Raw genomic sequence first — 24,177 nt, 5'->3', positions numbered from 1 at the left:
AAGATGATGCGTATACCAGTATACATTTATTACCCCATCAAATGATAATTATGTTGTAGCCACTCAGACATTACTCTCCAAAATGCTAATGCTGATGTTATTTTTTAATCCAATCACATCTTTGTTGAGTGCACATGTTTTGGCATTTAAGAATAGAGGTAGGTTTTATGTGCTCCTTGTTCCAAATTTGAGAAAATGAAGTGTTTACTCTGCAAATGTAGTAATGGAGTGGACTTATTTAACTTTAAGTATTTCATCAGCTAAGTTTATAATTATAGTATTATAAAGTATAATGATAATTTATGTTTATACAACATATTAAATATTGGTGTTTTATCTGATTTACATTTTAATAGAATTTATTCATATCACATGATTCAAAAATCAATTCATTATTTTTACTATTAAGTTTGTCTTCCATTATTCATAAGAATTTATTATATTTGATGTTATTCAAAAACACTTATGAATCTACTTATTTTCATGATGTCATATCCTGTGATATTTAGTCTTCATGGTGTTTCAGGTATAAATTTTAAAATTTACATCAACATTGCATAGAGAGTTTATTCTTAGTTTGACAAGAATGTCAGCATTGAGAAAAAGTTCTATTGCACTAATTAAAATCATGCTTAATTTTTATATTTTTGCATTCACTTATTTTAGTGCTTCCTTCATTAATTCAAGTGTGTAATATATAGTCCATTTAATAAATAGAATCCGATGCATAAAATTATCATATTAATTTTCTTAGAAGCTCTTTTATACTTTTCCTACACACAGAAATTCTGAGATCATTTGTATATTTTTTTTCATAATACATACTTACTGGCTTCTTTTAAAAACCTCTTTTTCATTTTAGACATGTGTTTTTAAAACTTTATAAGCTTACATGGTAGAAATCAGAGTAGAAAATTATGATGACTAATTAGAATGTGCATAATCTTCAGGAAGTCTTTAAGGCCAGGTACTACAGCTGGAACTGGGAATATAAGAAGTCCTAGAGAGAAAGATTCCTGCCCTGAGGGAGTTTTACATTCTTTTGGGGAGAGATAGTTAATAAACAAACAAATAAAAGATAAGAAAAAAATCATGAAGAATTAGTGAATTAACAAAAGTGTGAGAGAATACATATGATTTACAGAATAGTCTATGTAAAGAGGTGACATATAATTAGAATTCTTCATGGTCAGAAAAAGTCAAAGTAAAGAAATTAAGTCACTAAAATTCAGTTCACCAAAAGCCAATTCTTATAGACTAATTTGCATATTGAAAGGAAGCAAGAAAATGAAAACAATGGTAGAATTGTGACATATATATTCATTCACCTTAGAACACACACACACACACACCACTTTTTAAATTTCATTATTATTACCACTAAAACTGTTTGTGAAGTCAATTTAAATTATATCATCAGTATAAGATCTTTCCTTTTTCCAGAATATTAATGAGATGGAGGTACTTTTCATATCACAATATCGTTTCTGTTTAACTTGTGTCTGTTGGGCTTAAACAAGCCATATAAACATGGTGGATCATAATGGAATCTTTAGGAGAGATGAGGGGAAAATGTTGTAGATATGTTGCTTTTTATGTTAAATTTATAAAAATTAGGAAAAAAGAGAAACTATGTTTTTATAATACAAACTACAAAAATAAAACTTGACTAAACCTTGAATGATGGGTTTATATGGAAGATAAACTTATCAAAATCTTAGAGACACAAAGAATAGATTTTGATATTTAGCAGAAGAGGGCATGTATGGGTGTCAGAAGTCTGAGAAATATGACTTGAAGTGCTTTCCTAAAATTACCCTCCTGGCAATATTCTGAAATTTATGAAGGGTCCTAAAATTGTGCAATTCTTATTTTAACAAATAATTCTAAGTGAATTATCAAAATGGCCAGAGATTTATGCACAGGAATATTTACATCAGATTTATTTTTAATTGTGAGGATTTAGGAGAAAAATCTATATAATTAAATAATTATATACAATCATCCAAGAAAATTCCATCCAGCATTTAAAAGCCATATTTTAGAAAAATATTTAATACCAAAGTGGTAATTACTCAATGTTGAAAGCAAAAAGACACATTTATACATAGAAAAAAAATTGAAATCAGTGCAACTACTTTGGAGAGTAATTTGGCAATGCCTGTGAAGTTGAAAATTTGCAGACCCTCCAACCGAACATTAATATGATTGATATACCTATAGATAAGTAGTTGTATAATCATATGATAAAATGCTATTCAAATGTTAAATATTAATGAATTGGATCAATATATCTGCAAGAGAAATAGATCGATATATCTCAATAAAGGTAGCTCTCAAAATAATGTTGAATTTTATAAAGCAAGTGACCAAATGATATATATATAGTAATATTTACATAAAATTTTAAAATACATATAACAATACCAAATATTGTTTCTCCCTGTGTGTGTGTGTGTGTGTGTGTGTGTGTGTGTGATACCATCAGAATCATGATGGTGGTGGCCTCTAAGGTGGGAGGGAGAGGAATGAGACTAAAAAGGGAATTAGGATAGGGATGAGAAATAGTATTTAACTTTATCTGTAATGTTTTCTAAGTCATTAAGTTTAAAAAATAAACATAAAAACTGACAAAATGCTTACACTCTGAATTAAAGATAGTAGTTCAAGTTTATTATATTAATCTATCTTATGTGTGCTTTTAATTGTAGATACCACTGCACTCGGACCAGCCTTATGTGTGCTTTTAAGATTTTCTAAAAACAATAATTCAAAGAAGCTACATATATGTATGCAGTGGTTACTATTCAGCAGAAAGATTACAGTTTCCATTTTATTTTCATTTTCAAACTTCTCTGCATTTTCCAAATTCACAAAATGAATGCTGAGAAATTTTGAGCCAATTATACTTAAATAACCAGTAGCTATATCCGGGGTTCCTAAGGCTCTTACACTTGAGCTGCCTCTGGAAGGCCGAAGAAAGGGCAAAAATAGGATGATTCTCCCACAGACTAAAGGAAGCAGAGGGCTGGCTGCCTGCGAGGTGTGGAGATGTAAAACCGGCCATGTCTTGGGAAGAGGGAGGGAAGCGTGTTATTCTAAGCCACTGTGCTCAGACGTGGGCATGCACCAGACTCACAGAGAGGGCTTGTTACAAACAGGGTGTCCCCAGCGTTTCTAACTCAGTAACTGGGGCCAGGCCTATGAGTTTGCTTTTCTAGCAAGTTCCCAGATGTTATTGACGATAAGGATATTTGTCTCAGGACCAGACCTTGAGAACCTCTGGTGTACGCAAAACCCAGCCATCAGATATTTGTATTTTTAATTGCTGAAATATGAGGGAGTCATTTGGCAGGAATCACTCCAATGTTATTATCTGGCAGATCCCAAATTACTTAATGAAGCCAGCCAGCCAGTCTCGGGGAAGTTGGAGTCACATGCTAGAGCAGGCAGATAAACAAAAAGTCATCAAGTGGTTAGAAAACTCAAAAGTGAGAAAATGATCATGTCTAATGATCAGACACCACTAAAGAGATTTCTCTAGAAGAAAAGCAAGGTAATAAAATGAGCAAGAAAAGGGACTCTAAAAAAAAAAAAAAAGAAAAAAGTTTTAGTCATCAGGGTCTGTTGCTGTTTGACAAAACTGGGCATCCAGGATGGCACAAAGTTTGCCTCCCATTCATATTTTTCACCAGCACTGGTATTCCCTTGGCCAGGGACTCCTTGAGGAAGAGGGACTGACCCTTCCTTGCTCTCTCCATCCTTTCTCATCCTCCCTGAATCCCACCTTCCTTTCTGTTTGTCCTGCCACACCGAGCAGCACTGGAGTGCCAGGTGTTATGCTGAGCTCTGGATAAAATAGTGTCTTACCATTTTTGAACTACAGGACATACTAGTAGCATAGTATCAAGTACATAATAGCCGCTCACTAACTGTTGAATAAAACATGAGTAAACACATATGTGATCAGAAGAGGTCTTGCAAGGTTGAAGGTGCGGTGAATGGAAGACAGGAATAGGATGCAGTGTCTACAAGTAGGAAGCATAGACACAGCAGAGTGGGCCCAGCAATGCAAATCACCAGCTTGAGACACCATCGGGAATGTTACTATTTGGCACTTGTCTTGATGTCCACATGTTTTTCCCAACAGACTTTTGCTACTCTTCCCTCTGCCTTGCCAATGTTTCTCGCACCAGTACCCCTGGTTCCCAACTTTTAGCTAAATGAGATGTATTTCATCACAACACCTTTAATCTGTCTCAGACCTGAGGCTGCAAATAAGGCATATGCGTGACTACATGATGCTCTTCACTGCAAGGCATTCTCCTACTTCCCTAAGGAAGGGATCCAAAAAAGGTTTAGGTTGAACTTAAAAATGTAGACTTTTAGAAATATAGATTAAGTAATTGTGTGTCTATTTACACTGTTTAATTTGTTGATGGTTATGCATGTATATTTAAACACTAGTGGCACAGTACATGAAATTCATGCACATTAAGAGGGGATTAATTAGAGGGAATATTTTAATATTGCTGTTTGCCCTTTCTCTATAATAGAAGTGTCAGAGATGAGATAAAATTAGTAAAATATATATGAAAATCTTTCTCCTGTCAGAGTCTAGGGCATACCACGGGACCCAGAGTCAAGTCCACGCCCACCCACATGTGCCTCAAAATTGCACAAGACCCAGACCTGGCCGCAGTAATTTAAATCCAATCCATATCAATCTGGTTCCATTGGGATAGAACCAGACCTGGCTGCTGCCACCCTTGTCAAGCCCTGCTAGGTGGGGGGCATAGCCTCAGGTCCCCTGGCCTGCCGCCAGGGTAGGGGTGTGCCTGAGGTCCCCCGTCGAGCCCTGCCAGGTGGGGGGTGCAGCCTGAGATCTCTGTCAAGCCCCACTGGGCAAGGAGCATGGCTAGGTCCCCCTTCAAGCCCCACTGGGCAGGGGGTGCAGCCTGAGGTCCCCCGGTCAGCACCAGGGTAGGAGGCACACCTTGAGGTCCCCCATCAAGCCCTGCCAGGCGGGGGCATGGCCTGAAGTCCCCTGTCAAGCCCTGCTGGGTGGGGGCCCGGCCTGAGGTCTCCCGGCCTGGTACCAGGGCTGGCAGAGCAGCCTGAGGTCCCCCAGCTTGGCGCCAGGGTGGGGGATACGGCCTGAGGTCCCCTGTCAAGCCCCATAGCGGTGGGGGTAGGAGGGCACAGCCTCAGGTCCCTGCTGATTGCTCGTTAAGGCTCGTTACAGGAACTCGGCCTCCACTGTGGGTGCTGCCATCTTTGTGGCGGAGTGATGGTCAATTTGCATATTCCCTTTTTATTATATAGGATATTCTCTAAAATATTAACTTTTAAAATGTATTTTGAGAGAGAGAGAGGAAGGGAGAGAGAGAGAAACATTGGTATGAAAGAGAAACATTGATTGGCTGCCTCCTTCACACACCCCAACTGGGGATCAAACTCACAACCTGGGTATGTGCCTGAATGGGAATTGAACCCACCACTTTCTGGTGCATAGGACAATGCTCCAACCAACCAAACCACACTGACCAGGGCTAAAATATTGACTTTTTAATTTAATTTTTTTGAAACAGCTTTAGTACTTCCATGTGAATCTTAAGTCATTTAACATAGCTTTCTGGAGCATATCACCTGGCTTTCATTAAGTTATTAGAGACATAACACTTTTTTAATCTGTCGGTGATGCTGCCCCTGGAAATTTTTATCACAGACCACAAGTCCCTCTCATATAATATGAGAACATTTTTTTCATTCACTTTTTAGTGTAGTTTCATGTGTCTCATAATGTAATTATACACTATATATGAAGTTGTTTATAAAAAGTCTTGTTTACCACAACAAATAAGCCAGCAACTATGACATACAATCTTTGCAAGGATTATGTACTAAATCTGTTTTTAAATGTATTTGTCAACATTTTTTTTACTTAACAGATCCTTTAAGATGACCTCTTACAAGCATTCTATACCAGCAGCGATTCCTGCTGGTTCAAGCTGATACGTCCTCCCCCAACAGTACCTTGTGACACAATAAAGAACTTAAGAGAGCATACCCCGTAATAGAAGGGAGCTTTAACTCCTAACTATAAAGCAACTTCCACTCTTGGATTCAAGAACAGTGTGGGGGAAACCTTCTCTTATATTTGGAAATGTACTAGAAGTTTATTTCCTCTGTATATTTCTTTTAAAAATAGGAACGTTTTGTTCTTTAGGCCAATGTGATTAAAAAAGAAAATTATAAGGATATGTAAAGTGATCAATTGTGATTAGATTAACATATAACTTTCCAGTTGTCAAGTCATAAGAGGTTTTGAGAGATATATTTTTATTGTGAGTTAAAGGAGTGTGTGTGTGTGTGTGTGTGTGTGTGTGTGTGATGCCATAATTATGGGTCGGCCTCTAGTAATTAGAAAGTTTCATGTGGTGAAGAGCAAGAAAATTGGTTTAAGTGGATCATTAGAAGAAGAAAATAAGTTGAATTTGTTTGTGATTTTGATGCCAGGGGGCATCAAAGTGGTTTAGTAACTTAGCAGTTTATTCTACTTATAAAAGTGTACAGGTACTTAGTTTTGTAACATTTATTATACAGTTAATATGTTTATATATGTTTCAGGCTACATTGTTGGAATTTTGAAGACATGAAAACATCAGATGAACCAACCTGCAGCATCTTGGATTCAGATTGGAAGATGAAGAGAAAGTTTAAAGAATGTGGCCTATAAAGGCGGGTAGTCCCTAGAAATATTAACGGACTCACATTGTAAAAATGAGACCGGTTTCTAAACAGTAGAGATTATTTTAGTCCAACGTCAAGGTTCAAGACAAAATGTCGAACTAAAAACTTTATCCTCCTCCCCTCTCCCCTTCAGACAGGTGACCAGCATTGGTGAATATGATTTTCCTTAGCCAGAAGCACTCCGCTTTACCCATGTAGACCATCCTTAGGAACACAAATATTGGTTATTTAATGTAGATTATAATGGGAGACTGATTTTTTCCACAATGGCAGATTTCAAGGACTTGGTTCCAAACTGAGCCGGAGCATGCCCATGCGTTTTGTACAGTCTGGGAACAACTATGCTGCACTGGCCGTTTTTGAAGGCCACCATGCCCTGTAATATAAGGACATCGTCTGCTTGCTGATATCTTTGGAGAGTCCCAAGCAGACACAGAAAATGAATGGAGGCAAGGAGTGTGACGGAGGCGACAAGGACGGAGGTCTTCCAGCTATTCAAGTTCCTGTGGGTTGGCAGCGCCGGGTGGACCACAATGGAGTGCTTTACGTCAGGTGAGCCCTTACTATTCCCTATGTTACCTCCAAGTTGCCGTTCCAAAATTAAGGAAGTAGAGCCTGTTCCTCTGAGGGAGCAAAATACTGTGACTTGACAGCACCTCCAATAAATTTGAATAAATGATCTTTGTGCTGGAAACACTCAAATGTTTCTATTCTGCCCTATTTTGCGATGTAGAATTGCCTTAGGTTACAAGAGAGAGTTTTCTCGCATTACTTGTGTTTATATAACGTGTTGTTCTGCTTATCTCTGTAACAAGGATAAAGAAAAATGAAGATTTCTAAAAGAAACGTAGACATTGTTACCACATTCACCAGGGAATGTAAATACTAGAAATAGACCCAAGGTCCCTCGACAATATTATTCTGTCCTTCAGAGTGCTTCAGCTCGGTTCTCCGAAGTAAGGTGGAGTGTTTATAGGCAGTTTTAATTAGTAGACTTCTTAATGATATTAGGTAAAAATAATTTTCCTATTTTTCCTGCACCATTTTTAATCTACATCCTTGCATATTATAGTAAAAGCGAAAAGGCCACAATGGAGATGGCTCTTCTTCTCTCACGTAAAAATCATACAAATAGCTGAGACCGGTTTGGCTCAATGGATGGAGCGTCGGCTTGGGGACTGAGGGACCCAGGTTCGATTCCGGTCAGGGGCATGTGCCTTGGCTGCGGGCACATCACCAGTAGGGGGTGTGCAAGAGGCAGCTGATCGATGACTCTCTCTCATCGATGTTTCTAGCTCTCTATCTCTCTCCCTTCCTCTCTGTACAAAATCAATAAAATATATTTTTTTAAAAATCATACAAATAAGATAAAAACTCAATAGAGTTTTGAGATCAAGTATCTCTTATAGAACAAGTTGAATGTAATAACTGAACTATTGAAGTTTCAGTCTTATTAAACTAGAGGCCCAATGCATGAAATTCATGCAAGAGTAGGACTTCCAGCACTAGCTTCCCTCTAGCACCTGGGACCTGGAATTCCCTGGCAGCCACCAACGTCCAGTCTAATTAGAATATTACACTTTTATTATTATAGATAATTGACACCTAAGTTCCTTAGTTAGCAGTTTATCAGTAGTATATGAAAAGTTAGGACACCCTAAAATCTCTTTGTTATGTAATGAACGACTATTGGAAATAGAACTTTTTAAAAGTTATCAAGTCGCATCATGATACTAATACTGTTACTTTAAGTGCAGTTATTTGTGTCTCTGCTTCAACAGAATTCTCCATTTGTTCAAAGATGTATTTATATGAATGAGGTATTCGCTGTTATATAAACATAAATTATTTCATGCCATAACAACTCAAAATTTAGTTCAGAGTCTGTCCTGCGTTTGTTTGACATAAGGTGTTTCTGGAGGTAAGCCTAATTACCAATTGAAACGCTCTGGCACGGTGTTCTTTTGTTTCTGGGATGCTCACGACGTGCTCTGTAATAAGAGGAGTGGAGGAATGAGAAAGCAGGGGATGTGGAGCTTGTCTTGTAAAGTCGGACACTTGGGTCACTTTCTCAAGTGTTCCTCTAGCCGGTGCTGTTAACAAACTGCCAGAAACACCTTCAGATAAATTAAGCCAGTGTGGGTTTGATTTGTTTGTAAGGAGTTAAGTTACTGCTTGGACACATAGAAGGGGCTCCCCTCGTACAGCTCCCCTCTCAATGTGCTGTCTGCTTGTAATTTTTAGCTTTGTCTCCAGCTGCTCCTGCCTCAGGGAGGTGTTGAGGCTGCACATTAAATTTCCCACCTGCTTCCAATCTTCTAAGCGTTATCCATGCCCTAAGACTTGTAGCTGTTTTCTACGTTAATTATTACTCCAAAAAGTTAATTAAAGAGGTACAGCTGAAGAAAAGAGCCCAGCTGACTGACTGAGAGGAAGTGTTTTTGAAGTGTCTAGAGTGGAATACTCCAGTAGAATTCAGGAACTCTTGTCTTCAGGTTTAATTTTATAATTAAATTCCTCTAGGATTCAGTCTGTACACACCTTCTTTAACTGTAAAATGTTAGGCAGTTTCTTGTCACAAAACTCATGAACTTTACACATGATAACTGTTTGGTGATCGTGTTTTATGTAAATTAGCAGCCACCACACCCCCAACCTCTGATCATTACCACTGTCATGGAACTCATGTCGATAATATGGGAGTTATTATTTTTTACAGATCATTTGAAAAACTTCGTTAGCCTCAATAAATGAGTGAGTGAATTGGCAAAGTTGAGGATTTTAATTGAGATTTTCTACATGCATAAGTCACTTCCATGATTGTCCATAAATAAAACATGAATTGCATTTAAAGTTGGTTCATTTGTACATGCAAAACTTCTCCCTGTGTTTTTGTAGAAGCAGGAAGTCTACCCCTAGTAGTGTAATCCTTTGTATTATTTCTGGCCAAATCCATATTTGATCAGGAAGTGTAAGTGAAGGTTTTGGTAAACAGTTATAAATAAAAGACTATTCTTGAATGAAAAGTATGTAATAATTTCCAAGGTTGTAAAAATCGATATTTTAATAATAAATTTTAATAATAAATGGGCAAATTGCCCATTTTAAACTAACCCACACTATATTAGTAAATGAAAATAAAGGAAAATTAAATAAATAAATAAATAAATAAATAAATAAATAAAACCCAAGAGTAATAACCTTGAGGGCAGTACTCATTTACCAGCCAGAAGACCTGCATGGCACTCACTTCTGCCACCTGAAGTCCTCTTTCCTCAAGCGTCCCCTCGTCCTCAGTCAGATCTGCTGGGCTCCTCTCTCCTTGTCCGTACCATTTGGCTCTTTGGTGTAATTTGCGTTGGGCCACACAGGTCTATCTTCAAAGAAACACATGGATGAAGGAGAAAAATAAGAAACCTATTTTTACATAGGGACGACTTGGTTCTGGACTCCAAGATTAAAGGAAAGAACTTGCTGGCTCCAACTTTTATACACTTAGTGACTTTCTGGTTTGACCTCCAATGTGTGCCTAAATTTCACTTTTCCCTCAGACAGCTTCAAAAGTAGATCTTCTGGTTTAAAATGATAATGATTACTTTCATGTTGTTTTCTTGTTCCTTTCTTGCCTGCTCCTGTCGTCTTTTCTTAAGAATAGCATTTTCCCCCATCCTAGTCCACGCTTGGTTTTCCAAATACTTTTATTTAATTTTCTAGGAAGATGTCTTTTTCTGAGAAATACTTTGGTTCAAAAGAAAGAGCGATAGTGCTAAGAGGCTATAATTTAGCAGCTAGCATAATATTGACAAAGAGAATGCTTTTCCCTGGTAAGAAAATATTACTCCGTGAAGGACAGTAAGACTATAAATTATGCCTTTTTTCATATGATATGTGCAGTCAGAATTATTTCCTGATGCTTTTTTGAACTATTTTTACAGTCCCAGTGGGTCTTTGTTATCTTGCTTGGAGCAGGTTAAAACATACCTGCTTACTGACGGAACATGCAAGTGTGGCTTGGAATGTCCTCTTATTCTTCCCAAGGTAACCATTTCACAACACTTTTATCAGCAGTTTCCTATTTTCTAGGTGTTTCGTGTATTTGCTTTTCTCATTTGGCATTTCGTTTTTATATTACTTCTCCAATCACATATGCATTTTAAAGTCTATCTAATTAGGTATCTTTTGCATGTATTTTGGAATGCTTAACGACTGGAAAGTGGTTCAAATCTCAGAGTCATTTTCAAAGGTGACAAACCTAAATTCATATTAAATATTTTATGAAAGCCTTTTTTGCACATTTTATTAGAGCTCTACCTATGTTCACCATTTAATGGTGCAGTAGTTTTTCCCCTCCTATAACTGCTCAATCTGCAATGTTATTTTTAGCGCTGATGTTGATAAGTCTGCCACCAATGCTTCTGAAATCATGAAGCTGAACTGCACCTTCCCACTCAAAATGTGAAACTGTTTTACTCCTTTGCAAGTTAGAAAGTAAAAACTGTTTAAAATGATAAAATATTATTTATTATGGAAGCAGGTTCTTATTCTCTGAGTATCTATTATAGTGCTAATCTTAGAATAAGATTAACAGACACCTTTTTTCTTTTTATTTGTGTCACCTTCACCTCATTCCAAAAAAGAAAAAAGCATTTGAAGCATCTCATAAATATGTACACAATAAATAAGATTATTTTAAAAAAATAGATTTTAATAGGTGAAAAGATAATATTAATATAGTAATAAAATAAAGCCAAAGGAAAAGTTAGCTCATAGAAATGTCATCTTTTGGATTTTTAAAATGAACTCCATCTATTTTTGTACTGTTATAACATCAGGAAATATAACATCAGAGAACATAGATTCTATACCTTTGCATATATTTTTAATCTTGGCTATCATGGAATTAGGATAATTTTCATTATTTACTGTGCCACTAAAAGCCATGAGTTCAGCAGAAGTACTATGAAGTTACATCAAGTTGCTTTTCTTAAATAACTTGAGGAAGTTTTATTCATGTTGATGGCCTAATCTATGTAAAGAAAAATGTTTTAACAAAGCAACTTTTTATGTTCTGCTTTTAAGACATGCTCTAAACCGAGGCCGTTCTTTTTTCCAGGTGTTTAATTTTGACCCTGGAGCTGCTGTGAAGCAGAGAACTGCAGAAGATGTGAAAGCTGATGAAGATGTCACAAAGCTATGCATACATAAGAGGAAAATCATCGCAGTGGCCACACTTCACAAAAGCATGGAAGCCCCACATCCTTCTCTGGTGCTCACCAGTCCCGGAGGAGGAACAAGTACGTACATATCCCCCGCCCTCCCCCGCCACCTGCCTCTCCTAGCGGAGTCATAGGGGATCACTTTGCCAAGCATTTTCCAGGTCCACTTTTCACACATGCACAATGCTTTCAAAGTCATGAATGTTTCATCATTTTATTACAAGTAGCAAACTCGTTCTGGAAAATCCCCATGAAGTCGTTTCCCAAAGTGTCCCATCCAAATCATCTAGTAAACAATTAGACTAAAGACTGATTAGCACATACACATCTGATGGGGGTATGGAGCTGGGCTAAGGAAAGAGAAAGTGACACAGATTTTGGGGAATCAGAAGTAGGCTTTTTCTTAGGGCTGTACTTTAATGTGTGGTATCAAGTCCTCAAATGCAACTAATAATATTTTCAAGAATTAGCAGTGTTATTTTTTTCTGTCATTTTATAGTTATTTATTGAGCACCTACTAGTAGATCTTACCTTTTTAGGAACTTTTCATACCTCCCCCAACAAACCTGTATGCATGAATGCATGCTTTCATAGTTTTTTAATTTTCAGAAAAATTGCATGAACAGTTTATTGAGTACCATGTACCCTTCATCTACATTCACCAATTAACAATTTTGTTTTAGAAATTGCAGATGTCATAAAAATTGACTACTAAGTAGTTGAACACACACAGACATTCTCCTCATAAACCAAAAATCTAATTGTCACATTTAGGAAATTTAACACTGATAAAATATGGTACAATATTATCTAATATGTAGTCTGTATTCAAATTTCTCCTCTTGTCCTAATGCTTTCTTATAATTATTTTTTAATCCGGATTTTTTAAATCCAGAATGCAATCAGAGATTGTGCACTGCAATTAGTTGTTCCATTTCTTTAATCTGTATCAGTTCCCCATCTTTAGTTCTTTCATGGCACTGACATTGTTGAAGAGTCCGGGTCAGTGTTAATAGGATTTTCTTCAATTTGCTTTTGCCTGATTGTTTCCTCATTTATATTCAAGTTAAACAATTTTTTCTAGGAATGCTGCACAGGTGTTGTTATGTCCTCCTCAGGAGGCACATAATGTCAATTTATCCCATATTGATGACATCAAGTTTGATGACTTGGTTATAGTTATATCCATCTGATCATTCCATTGTTAAGGCACCTTTTTCCTTTAAGGTTAATATGTAATCTGTGGAATCATGATTTGAGACTGGAGAACTTTTTGTAAGGGCTAGAATATAAACTCCCTTCAAAAAATTAAATCTACCTAACACTTGAATAGTAATTCAGAATAAAATGTGACTAAGTGCCAAAGTGTTTGTTTATAAAGGATTAGTGAAGTTCTGCAGAGCTCTGAATATAGATGACGAGTGTCCCCTATAGTGATCAGAGAAGGCTTTACGGCCGAACTCAGATTTGAACCAACCTGGAAATTTGTAGGATTTAGAAATATGAGGGAAATACGACAATTCTTGTCCAGAATGAGTAGAATCGATAATGTGAAAGCTAATCTGACTTGAAGGAAAGACTGAGCCTACCTAAGTAAGTTGGGGTCAAATTATGGACTTGTTTACAAAGAGGAGCAGTTGTGACATTGGACAGGTAAAGATTAACACTTAGCACTCATGTGAAGAGGGCAGGGAGATAATTCAGCAGCTGTGACCAGAAAGCTCTTTTCCAGTAACCTCTAACCTTTAAGCTTGAACAGGGATGATCAGAAAAACATTGCTCCACTAAGGTATGTAAGAAAAACCAATCTAAGGGATTGTTTTTTTTCTTTTGATGAGCTACATTTTTTTTAACTAAAAAAATATTGCCATAGTTTAAAGACATTTAATAATAATAAATTATTTAACATTTACCAATATCTTGCCACCTTGACATAAGTATGGTTTCGCTTTTGCATATGCTCAGATCAAACAACTTTACCTCTTTCTACATTCTGCCTTGCTGCCTCTTTTAATGACCTTAACAGAGTTTTGCTTTGGTTCTAAACTTTTTGTATCTTAACAAGTTTCATTATTAAAAAATAAAGATAAGTATTTAAGTGGAGCAGGTAAAACAGGCATATCTCCATCCACTCTTACAGTGGTATACTTTATTGGATTAATTGCCTCTATTACTAGCTTCACACATAACATTATATCAACTTACTAATTTTATAAAATTGATATCTAAACATTTAATTATTTAAAGCTCAACCTTCAGTGTTAAGAAGACTCATATAGTAATTTTCACCTCTAACATACATAAACATACATTTAGTTCCTGCTTATTTTTTTGAAAGGTCTCCATGAAAGCCCTTGATGGGTAGCTAGCATTTATATTTGCCAACTCTTCTAATACTTTAGTTCCTAAATGTATCATAACAGCAGCATGACATTTGTTTGTTTGTTTGTTTAGTATTCATATTATTTTAAAGATGATAACTATGTTTCCCCAGGTATGGAAGAAATCCTTTTTAAACCACAGCTATTTTCTAAATTCTGTTGTATATATTTTTTCTGTCTGTTGTATATTTAAAAATGCCAATGTCTACATTTTTAATCACTTAACTGTAAATTATAGAAATACCCAAGAAAAGAAACAAGTCTGTAGTTTTGTTCCCGAAGAGAACACAGTCAATCCTGTAATAAGGCTCATATAGGTACCTGCGTTCCCAACATGAGCCACACCTAGTATCCCAACTACTTTTCATATATTATTTTTATTGCAAACTTTGAAAATTTCTTTTTAACAAGAAAGTAAGTTCAGTTGAGTTTATCTGCTACAATTCTTATATCATTGATTCTCAACTTTTCATATATTATATTCAGAAATTATTCTATCCAGAATCTTCACCATGCTAGAAACAGAAAGCCCACATTTCCAAAGAAAAATATATGTTCACTGCATTCTCTTACTTCTTTAATAAATCTTTATTATTCAGATTATTACAATTGTTCCTCTTTCCCTCCCCACAGCTCCCTTCCACCCGGTTCCCACCTCACCTTCTGCCCTTACCCCCTCCCCACACTGTCCTCATCCATAGGTGTACGATTTTTGTCCAATCTCTTCCTGCACTCCCCACCCCCCTTTACTCCTGAGAATTATCAGTCCACTCCCTTACTATGGCTCTAATTCTGTTATATTCACCAGTTTATTCTGCTCATCAGATTTTTTATTGATTTGATTTTTAGATTCACTTGTTGATAGATAGGTATTTGTTATTCATAATTTTTATCTTTACCTTTTTCTTCTTCTTGCTCTTCTTTCAGCATTTCATATAATACTGGTTTGGTGATGATGTACTCCTTTAGCTTTTTCTTGTCTGTGAAGCTCTTTATCTGACCTTCAATTCTGAATGATAGCTTTGCTGGGTAGAGTAATCTTGGTTGTGGGTTCTTGCTATTCATCACTTTAAGTATTTCTTGCCACTCCCATCTGGCCTGCATAGTTTCTGTTGAGAAATCAGCTAACAATTATATCAGTGCTCCCTTGTAGGTAACTAACTTTTTCTCTTGCTGCTTTTAATATTCTTTCTTTTTTTGCTCTTGGCATTTTAATTAAATTGTGTCCTGGTGTGGCCCTCTTTGGATTCCTTTTGTTAGGGGTTCTCTGAGCTTCCTGGACTTGTAAATCTATTTCTTTCACCAGGTGGGGGAAGTTTTCTTCAAATAGGTTTCAATATCTTGTTCTCTCTCTTCTTCTGGCACCCCCATAATTCTGATGTTGGTACACTTGAGGCTCCTTACACTATCTACATATTTTTGTATTCTTTTTGCCTTTTGCTTTTCCAGTTTAGTGTTTCTTGCTTCTTTGTATTTCAAATATTTGACTTGATTCTTACAACCCTCTTGTTTGCTGTTGGATCTCTGTATATTATTTTTTATTTCAGTCAGTGTATGCTTAATTTATAGTTGGTTCTTTTTCATATATCCTCAAGGGTCTCACTAAATTTATCAGAGGTTTTTAGTAGATTCTTGAAAAACCTTATAACTGTGGTTTTGAACTCTATATCCAGTCATTTGCTTTCCTCCATTTCTTTCATTTGTGACCTCTTTCTTTGTCTCCACATTTTGGCTGCTTCCCTGAGTTGATAGAGGTGTCCTGTAGGGCACAATGGCTCAGCCTCCCCAGTTACCTGAGGTGGACACTCTTGGTGCACCCCTTTGTGGGCTGTGTGCAGTCTTGTTGCAGTTAAGCCTTTCTTGTTGTTGGTATCACTGGGAGGAACTGACCTCCAAGCCAACTGGGTGTGAGGATCAGCTGTGTCTACAATGGGAGAACTTCAGTGCTGGAGACATCTTTATGAGGCAAGACTTGCTTCAATGGGGCTTTAGTGCTCATTGAGTCTGCCCCCTGAGTGTGTCCCTTATGGATCTGAGGAGTTGTAATCTGGATGGTCCTACTCTGACCCCTGGGTACACTGGCTCTTGGATCTCCAAGGAGATGCTAAGTTAGCCTATGCCTGAGGCTACCCAGCAGGAGCTATGGAGAGATCTGTAGATTCCACTTCTTTGTTTGGGTTTTGGAGGTGCCCAGATGAGGCCCAGCTGTGAAGCAATGCAAACTACTATGGGGCCTTGGGCCTTCTTTTGGATGTTCTGGGTCTCTCTGACTCAGCTGCAGTTTGTTAGGTAAGTTTAGATTTCAAAGGACCAGGCCATTCATATGCAAAAGCCTCTGTGCACAGCTTAGATGGGGTGGAGTCTCAGGGCAGAGCAAATAGCAATGGCTTCCTGTCAGCCCTGCCCTAAGAGGCCCCTGGATCTCACTGGCCCCTGGTAATCACTGCAAGCACCTCTAAGAGAAAGCTGCTCTCGAGTTCTGCCCACTGCCAGACAGTCCAGTTTCTCCCCGTATGAGTCTGAGTCTCACCTGGAACTGGAGTTCAGAGCAGTTGGAAGCGTGTGTCTCCCTCCAGGTTGAAAAACCCAGCCACATACTTAGTTGCCTCCCGTCTCCACGGATGCTCCTCCATACCTCTGCACTTTACTTCCGCAGCCCCTCTGAGTCTCAGAGTGCTTTTCTCTTCCCTTCTAATTGTAGAATTTCCACTTATATCCAGCCTTCCTATGGTTCTGGATGATGTCCATTTTGTCTTTCAGTTATAGTTTTGAAGTTGTTGTGTGAGGTAACAAGTTCAGGTGTTTACCTATGCTGCCATCTTGGTTTCTCCCCTGCATTTTCTTACTTCTTGAATGCACCTTACCTGGCTTTCTGTGTACCCCCAATTAAGAACCACTATCTAAAAAAAAAACTTATCTGATTTGATCTGTATATTACCTAGCAGATAGGAGAAGTATATTTATCTTAGATGTACAAGTATCCATGTAAGTAAATATATTTCTGATTGCAAGTGAATCCAGGTGTACTTGCCAATATGTTGTAAGTCTCAGAATGGGGATGGCCAGCATATAGTATGAATGAGGCCACTCTCAGCCCCTGTGCCTGTAATAGACTCAGTGGCATTTTCTACAGAGCCCAGCAAGGCTCAGCATCCTTTCCCTCAAAGCACTCTAAGTAGCCACCACCAGTTGATAGGACTTGGCCTAGGAAATCAATTTTATTTGCCATCCCTGTTTTACAAGGTACAACTTTACAAAATAGTTAAAACATCCTTCGGGGCTAAAAAACTTGAACCTAGAATTCTGACAAGATAATATGAAAGCTCAGTCCAGTGGGCCAGCTTGCTTTTGTTGCCTGTATTCTGTTGATCTACAAAAGGACTGAAGGGACCCCAAAGGCCAGTGAGGGAGAGTTTCACTCTGTAAAAAGAGGAATTACAGTTAGAACTCAGCACTAAAGATTTAGCAGTCTAAATGTTTCTTAGGAATTCTGACCTAATAAGAGAATTGCAGCCTTTTACCTGAGTTGACTGACTAAGGTTTTTACAGTAATGACTGGTTAATTTCAAAGAAACGGCAGTGTTATAGAATTGATGGGGAGTTAGGCATGATTGCAGTATCACTACATTTACCATTGTTATCGCTCCCATTATAAAAGATTCTGAACTCCATTCATTTAATTCACAAAAATGAAGACTTTTACTCTTACAGTGGAAATCTTGGGATAAAGAAGCATTTCTTTAGCTGTCCTGATGAGGTTTCAGTAAGATAACAGAAACATTTATAGGGCAACAGATTTTCTGGTAAAGATGGCAATTCATTTAAATCACCCAAGAAAATATGCCACACAGATAATAATTTTCTATTGTAACTGTGTTCCTAAAAATTTCAAATTCAACAAGAGAGTAACATCATCACTTCTTTGTGGGCTGTCAATCTTGATTTTGCATATTCTAAATATTATTAGAATGGCTAATGTCAGTATGAACTGATTCAGATTTTCATTCTTTCTCAACAGATAAGAGGCAAACAAACATAATGAGCAGTTAATTGAGGACCTTTGGCCAACTAAGGGAGAATAATGTGCACTTTTTAAATCAAAATTTAATGTAGAGTAGAGAATTTCTAGTGGCATAGAGGCATGGCTTCTATTTGCAAATTTCTATTTCCAGGTGCCCTTCCTTCCTCATTTCCTCCCTCCTCATCCCCCACCCCAAAATACAAAAGAACTGAGATGACTTAACAGATTTTTTTCTGTTTCTTTCACAACAGATGCAACTCCAGTAGTACCTTCACGGGCAGCAACTCCAAGATCCATAAGAAATAAGTCTCATGAAGGAATTACAAATTCTGTAATGCCTGAATGTAAGAATCCTTTCAAGTTAATGATTGGATCATCAAATGCCATGGGAAGGCTCTATGTGCAAGAACTGCCTGGAAGCCAGCAACAAGAACTCCACCCTGTCTACCCCCGGCAAAGATTGGGCAGCAGTGAACATGGACAGAAATCTCCATTCCGTGGCAGCCATGGAGGCCTGCCCAGCCCAGCATCGTCAGGATCCCAGATTTATGGAGATGGCTCAATCTCTCCGAGGACTGACCCACTTGGAAGCCCTGATGTTTTCACAAGGAATAATCCTGGTTTTCATGGAGCTCCCAATTCCAGTCCTATTCACCTGAATAGGACTCCTCTCTCTCCACCTTCAGTAATGCTACACGGTTCTCCTGTACAGTCATCCTGTGCAATGGCTGGAAGGACTAATATACCTCTCTCCCCAACCTTGACTACAAAGAGTCCAGTAATGAAAAAACCAATGTGTAATTTTTCAAATAATATGGAAATACCACGAGCAATGTTCCACCACAAACTACCCCAAGGCCCACCTCCCCCTCCTCCACCTTCTTGTGCTCTTCAGAAAAAGCCATTAACATCTGAGAAAGATCCACTTGGCATTCTTGACCCTATTCCTAGTAAACCGGCGAATCAGAACCCTGTTATCATTAATCCAACTAGTTTCCATTCAAATGTCCACTCTCAGGTACCTGTGATGAATGTAAGCATGCCTCCTGCTGTTGTTCCTTTGCCAAGTAATCTCCCTTTGCCAACCGTAAAACCTGGTCACATGAATCATGGGAGTCATGTTCAAAGAGTTCAGCATTCAGCTTCAACCTCCCTGTCCCCTTCTCCAGTGACATCCCCAGTGCACATGATGGGGGCTGGAATCGGAAGGATTGAGGCATCGCCCCAAAGATCACGCTCATCTTCCACATCATCCGATCATGGAAATTTCATGATGCCACCTCTAGGACCCCAAGCCGCTTGCAGTGGTATTAAGGTTCCACCCAGGTCACCAAGGTCAACAATAGGGTCCCCACGGCCATCAATGCCATCCAGCCCTTCCACCAAGTCCGATGGACATCATCAGTACAAGGACATCCCTAACCCGTTAATTGCTGGAATGAGTAATGTACTAACTACCCCAAGCAGTGCAGCTTTTCCTGCTGCGTCTGCCGGAAGTGGTTCTGTAAAGAGTCAGCCTGGTTTGCTGGGAATGCCTTTAAATCAGATTTTGAACCAGCACAATGCTGCCTCCTTTCCAGCAAGTAGTTTACTCTCAGCAGCAGCCAAAGCACAGCTAGCAAATCAAAACAAACTTGCTAGCAACAACAGTAGCAGCAGTAGCAATTCCGGAGCTGTTGCTGGCAGTGGCAACACTGAAGGACATAGCACTTTAAACACCATGTTCCCTCCTACTGCCAACATGCTTCTCCCCACAGGTGAAGGGCAAAGTGGTCGAGCAGCGCTAAGAGATAAGCTGATGTCTCAGCAGAAAGACTCGTTGCGGAAAAGAAAACAGCCTCCTACCACAGTTTTGAGTTTGCTCAGACAGTCTCAAATGGATAGTTCTCCAGTTCCTAAACCGGGACCCGACTTGCTGAGGAAGCAGAGTCAGGGTTCTTTCCCCATCAGTTCCATGTCTCAGTTACTACAGTCTATGAGTTGTCAAAGCTCTCACTTGAGTAGCAATAGTACCCCGGGTTGTGGGGCCTCAAATACTGCTTTGCCTTGCTCTGCTAACCAGCTGCATTTTACAGATCCCAGTATGAACGCCAGTGTTCTCCAGAATTCTCTGACACAGAACATCCCTATCCGAGGGGAAGCCGTGCACTGCCACAACGCAAACACTAACTTTGTCCACAGTAACAGTTCAGTCCCCAACCACCACCTCGCAGGTTTGATAAATCAGATTCAGGCTAGCGGGAACTGTGGGATGCTCAGTCAGTCGGGCATGGCTTTAGGAAACTCGTTACATCCCAATCCACCTCAGTCAAGACTTTCAACGTCCTCCACTCCAGTGATACCAAACAGCATTGTTAGCAGCTATAATCAAACAAGTTCTGAAGCAGGTATGGTTTTCTTAGAAAAAAGTACCCAGAGGTACTAAGCTTTTCTACGTTTTTTAAAAATTTATACCAAAATATTTATTATGATAAGAAATGATCCTCTTTCCCCATTGTGAAACTCTCATCATTTCTTTAGTATTTATAATTTTATTTACATAAGGCTAGGGATCTGTCTACTAAGGGAAAAACAACAGCCCCGGGGATTCCATGTGTTTCCGTTATCTGTCGTCAATCTGTGTCATTTCGAATACCTTCAACTTTCGGTTGGTCATGTAGCCATTGGACTCTAAACTACAGAAGCCATAGAAGGCAGGGCATCCTGGCTCGTGAGCCAGGTTCTTGGCTTATGCAATATAAAATCTGTGTCCCCTAGCTTTTGTTTGTATTCAGGTAAATGAAGCTCATCATGGAAAACCCCAAAAGGCGAAGATAAATGGATTTTCTGTTCTTGCTGCTGACCAGAAATAGGTGAATGGGTAGGAAGAGGTAACCAGAAGTTGTATGAAGTAGAAAGCTGTCTTCTAATGTGTTTTCTTATCCTAGTTTGCTATCATTTATTATTATTTGAGAAAATTAAAAAATGGATATTGACTACTCCCTTTTTAAAAAGGGTAATAATTTAAGTTTTCTAATAAAAAAAAAGCTTAAAAACCTGATTTCCAGAATTATTTATCTTGATATTGTTTTACAGTTTTCTTGTAGAACTAAACCATTATTTTTAGCATTGACATTAAGTTTTTGATCCCAAATTTATTGTATCTTTTCATCCACTATTAATGGAGACAAATCTATTTAAAAGCAGACACATTAGAAAGAACTGCATTTTGTGCAATAGATTCCTCAGAAATTATTTTTTAAAATGTAAAGGAGCACTCAAGAGGGAAATTTATCGAGACATCAGAAAACTTGGCCATGAAAACATTAGAAAGAATACTCAAAACACAGCACTAATGATCTGGGAGATTTATGGGAAATGACAGGGAGAAAATAAAAGGTGGTTGTTGAGACAAAATTCAAATATGAAAATAATGGGCTTTAAAAACCAGAGTGTTTCAGAAAATGAGAAAACTGCTGAGGCTTTTAATAATAAGCTGCTGTACAGGCATGTATAGACCGTATTGTACCGCCTTGCTGGGACGGCACTGTAACCGGTGTCGCTACTGATAGATCAAGTGTTTCTTCTTAATGTCACTACCTGCACCTGCCATCCTCCACAACTCATGTCCGTGTTGTTTTGTTGTCAGTATTTAATGCAGAACTATTCATTGGCCTCTTTTGCTCAAAAGAATATGAGGCGGAGAAGATAATTGAAACCATTAGTGTCTTCTTGGTATTATTAACCTAAGAAATTTCATGAAACTATGTTTTGTGTTTAACAGGATACTTATTACAAACGGGCTTCTAGCTTTTCAATTACTCATATTCCTTTTTAGATAATTCCACACAAATGGAAATTTAATAGTATACACTTATCAGATTAAAGTTAAATGAAATAAGAAACTATTTTAAATATTTATTAAGCATATCTTCAATCATTTTTATGAGAATTGTTAGTCTTGTTGTATTATATCTTCAAATTTTGATATCCCTTACCTCAACTTACTTTGTTTCAGGTCTCAGTTCATATTGAAAAGTGTATGTATTTTATTAATGATGTATTTAAGTTTATATGTAAAGACAAACATTTATTTATATTTTTGTTTCATCTGGATGTCAAGTGTAGACTTATTTTATGTAGTCTTAAACATGTATTTTCTTATTCTTCACATCTGTGTGAAACAGTGGATCCGGATTCCCAGTGTTGGGAGTATCAAAACACACAAGTTTAAAATTGATTAATGTAAGAAAAGTGCTGGCATATAAATAGCAAAAAGGGGTAAGAATAAATGTCTAGTAATGATATGGATATGACCATATGTAAGCTAACAGAGAGCATATGCTTGATGAAAACTTAGGTCAGTAAGAATTTTTAAAATATTAAATGTAAGGAGATTAAATACTAATTAATATACATAGATTGAATATGCAGCTGATTATAAAAATTAGTAGACTTACTAATTAATGTAACTATTTTTTTAAAATACATTTTATTGATTTTCCACAGAGAGGAAGGGAAAGGGATAGAGAACCAGAAACGTCAATGAGAGAGAAACATTGACCAGCTGCCTCCTGCACACCCACTACCGGGGATGTGCCCGCAACCAATGTACATGCCCCTGACTGGAACTGAACCTGGGACCCTTCAGTCCGCAGATCAACGCTTTACCCGCTGAGCCAAACCAGTTTCGGCTAATATAACTATTTTGATGAGCTGAACGTTGAAGAGGTCTCTAATGCTGTTTTTCTTTTTTGATACATAGTGAACTGTCACTGAATGTTCTGTCACTGTAACTGCTTAGACTAAATATTTATTTACTTTGACTTTGTTCATCCATCAAATAAGCACCCAGGCAGGGCATTCATTTATAGTCAGACAGCAGATGATGGTCACAATTATCTCTGTAAGTTTTGCTGGATATTCCTAGCATACCAGTTAGATATTAGGTGAAAATACTTTTATTCTTGAAATGTTACTTATAGCTATTTATTGAGCACCTATTATGTACTAGGTGATTTACCTAGATTATTTCTGACATAGGCAGTTTTCCAAAGTATTGTCCCCATTTTCCAGATTAGTAAATTGAGTGTCAGAGAACTTAACTGTCCAAGATCATATGTAACTGAATTCAGATTTGAACTCAGGTTCATCTAATTCTATAATCCATTTTCTTCTCAGCTTCATAAGTTCTTCAACTGAAACAGTGGTTAAAAAATTCTCTTCACTTTCAACATCTTAAAAAATATCCAACAGATAATGAATTAAAGCATGTTACAAGCCACATTTTTAAACTTTTGATACACTTTTAGACAAAAGTCGATTATTTTTGCCTTCTCTCTTTGGACTCTAATATTATAGTGTACAACGATTAGCATGTTTGTGTCAATGCTGGTGAATTGTGCAAAATACCAAGAGAACTAACTGCCCTTCATTTGCTAATCGAATTTGGTGACCTTTATTTTAATGAATTGGAATGGGTTTCCTAGTGGATAACATGTAATTAGACTTTTAAAGGAGGCGGCTATGCGTGTGCTAGTCATTCCCAGTGTGATACACAGTGAGGTAAGGGACTCAGGTGACATGGGCCCGCTCTGCTCCACGGTAACGGAGTCTTGTCAGAGCTCACATGGCCTCCTGCGCAATCCAGTGCCCTTTTTCCTTTTTCTGAAACAACAGCTTAAAAATGTTGCATTAAGACATCTATTAAGACAAAAAAATCACTTGCTTTCAAAATGCTTCATAATGTTGGTAATTCATTTTCTAAATCTTCTTTTTTTAAAGAGTTTTTCTATAATAAACAACCCAAGTCTTTTTTTTTTTTGCC

At 37.7% G+C, this 24,177-nt stretch overlaps 1 protein-coding gene across 4 annotated transcripts in view; it reads left to right on the top strand.

The window, feature by feature from the left end:
• Positions 1 to 24,177, top strand: part of MBD5 (methyl-CpG binding domain protein 5) — a 352,400-nt gene that overhangs the window by 289,469 nt on the left and 38,754 nt on the right. For all 4 annotated transcript variants that reach the window (XR_004984879.2, XM_036421216.2, XM_045575288.1 and 1 more), the window contains 4 exons: positions 6,631 to 7,305; positions 10,689 to 10,791; positions 11,867 to 12,047; positions 18,623 to 20,758. Coding sequence is in view for 3 of the 4 variants with exons in the window: in XM_036421216.2 (XP_036277109.1) it covers positions 7,193 to 7,305; positions 10,689 to 10,791; positions 11,867 to 12,047; positions 18,623 to 20,758 (2,533 nt within the window). In the remaining variant the exon portion in view is untranslated. The remainder of the gene's footprint in view (positions 1 to 6,630; positions 7,306 to 10,688; positions 10,792 to 11,866; positions 12,048 to 18,622; positions 20,759 to 24,177) is intronic.

This window comes from Pipistrellus kuhlii, unplaced genomic scaffold (assembly GCF_014108245.1).
Source record: "Pipistrellus kuhlii isolate mPipKuh1 unplaced genomic scaffold, mPipKuh1.p scaffold_m20_p_7, whole genome shotgun sequence".
In the NCBI taxonomy this organism is placed as follows: Eukaryota; Metazoa; Chordata; class Mammalia; order Chiroptera; family Vespertilionidae; genus Pipistrellus; species Pipistrellus kuhlii.
The sequence above is the reverse complement of the archived record's forward strand: the minus strand, read 5'-3'. Positions and strand labels throughout refer to the sequence as shown.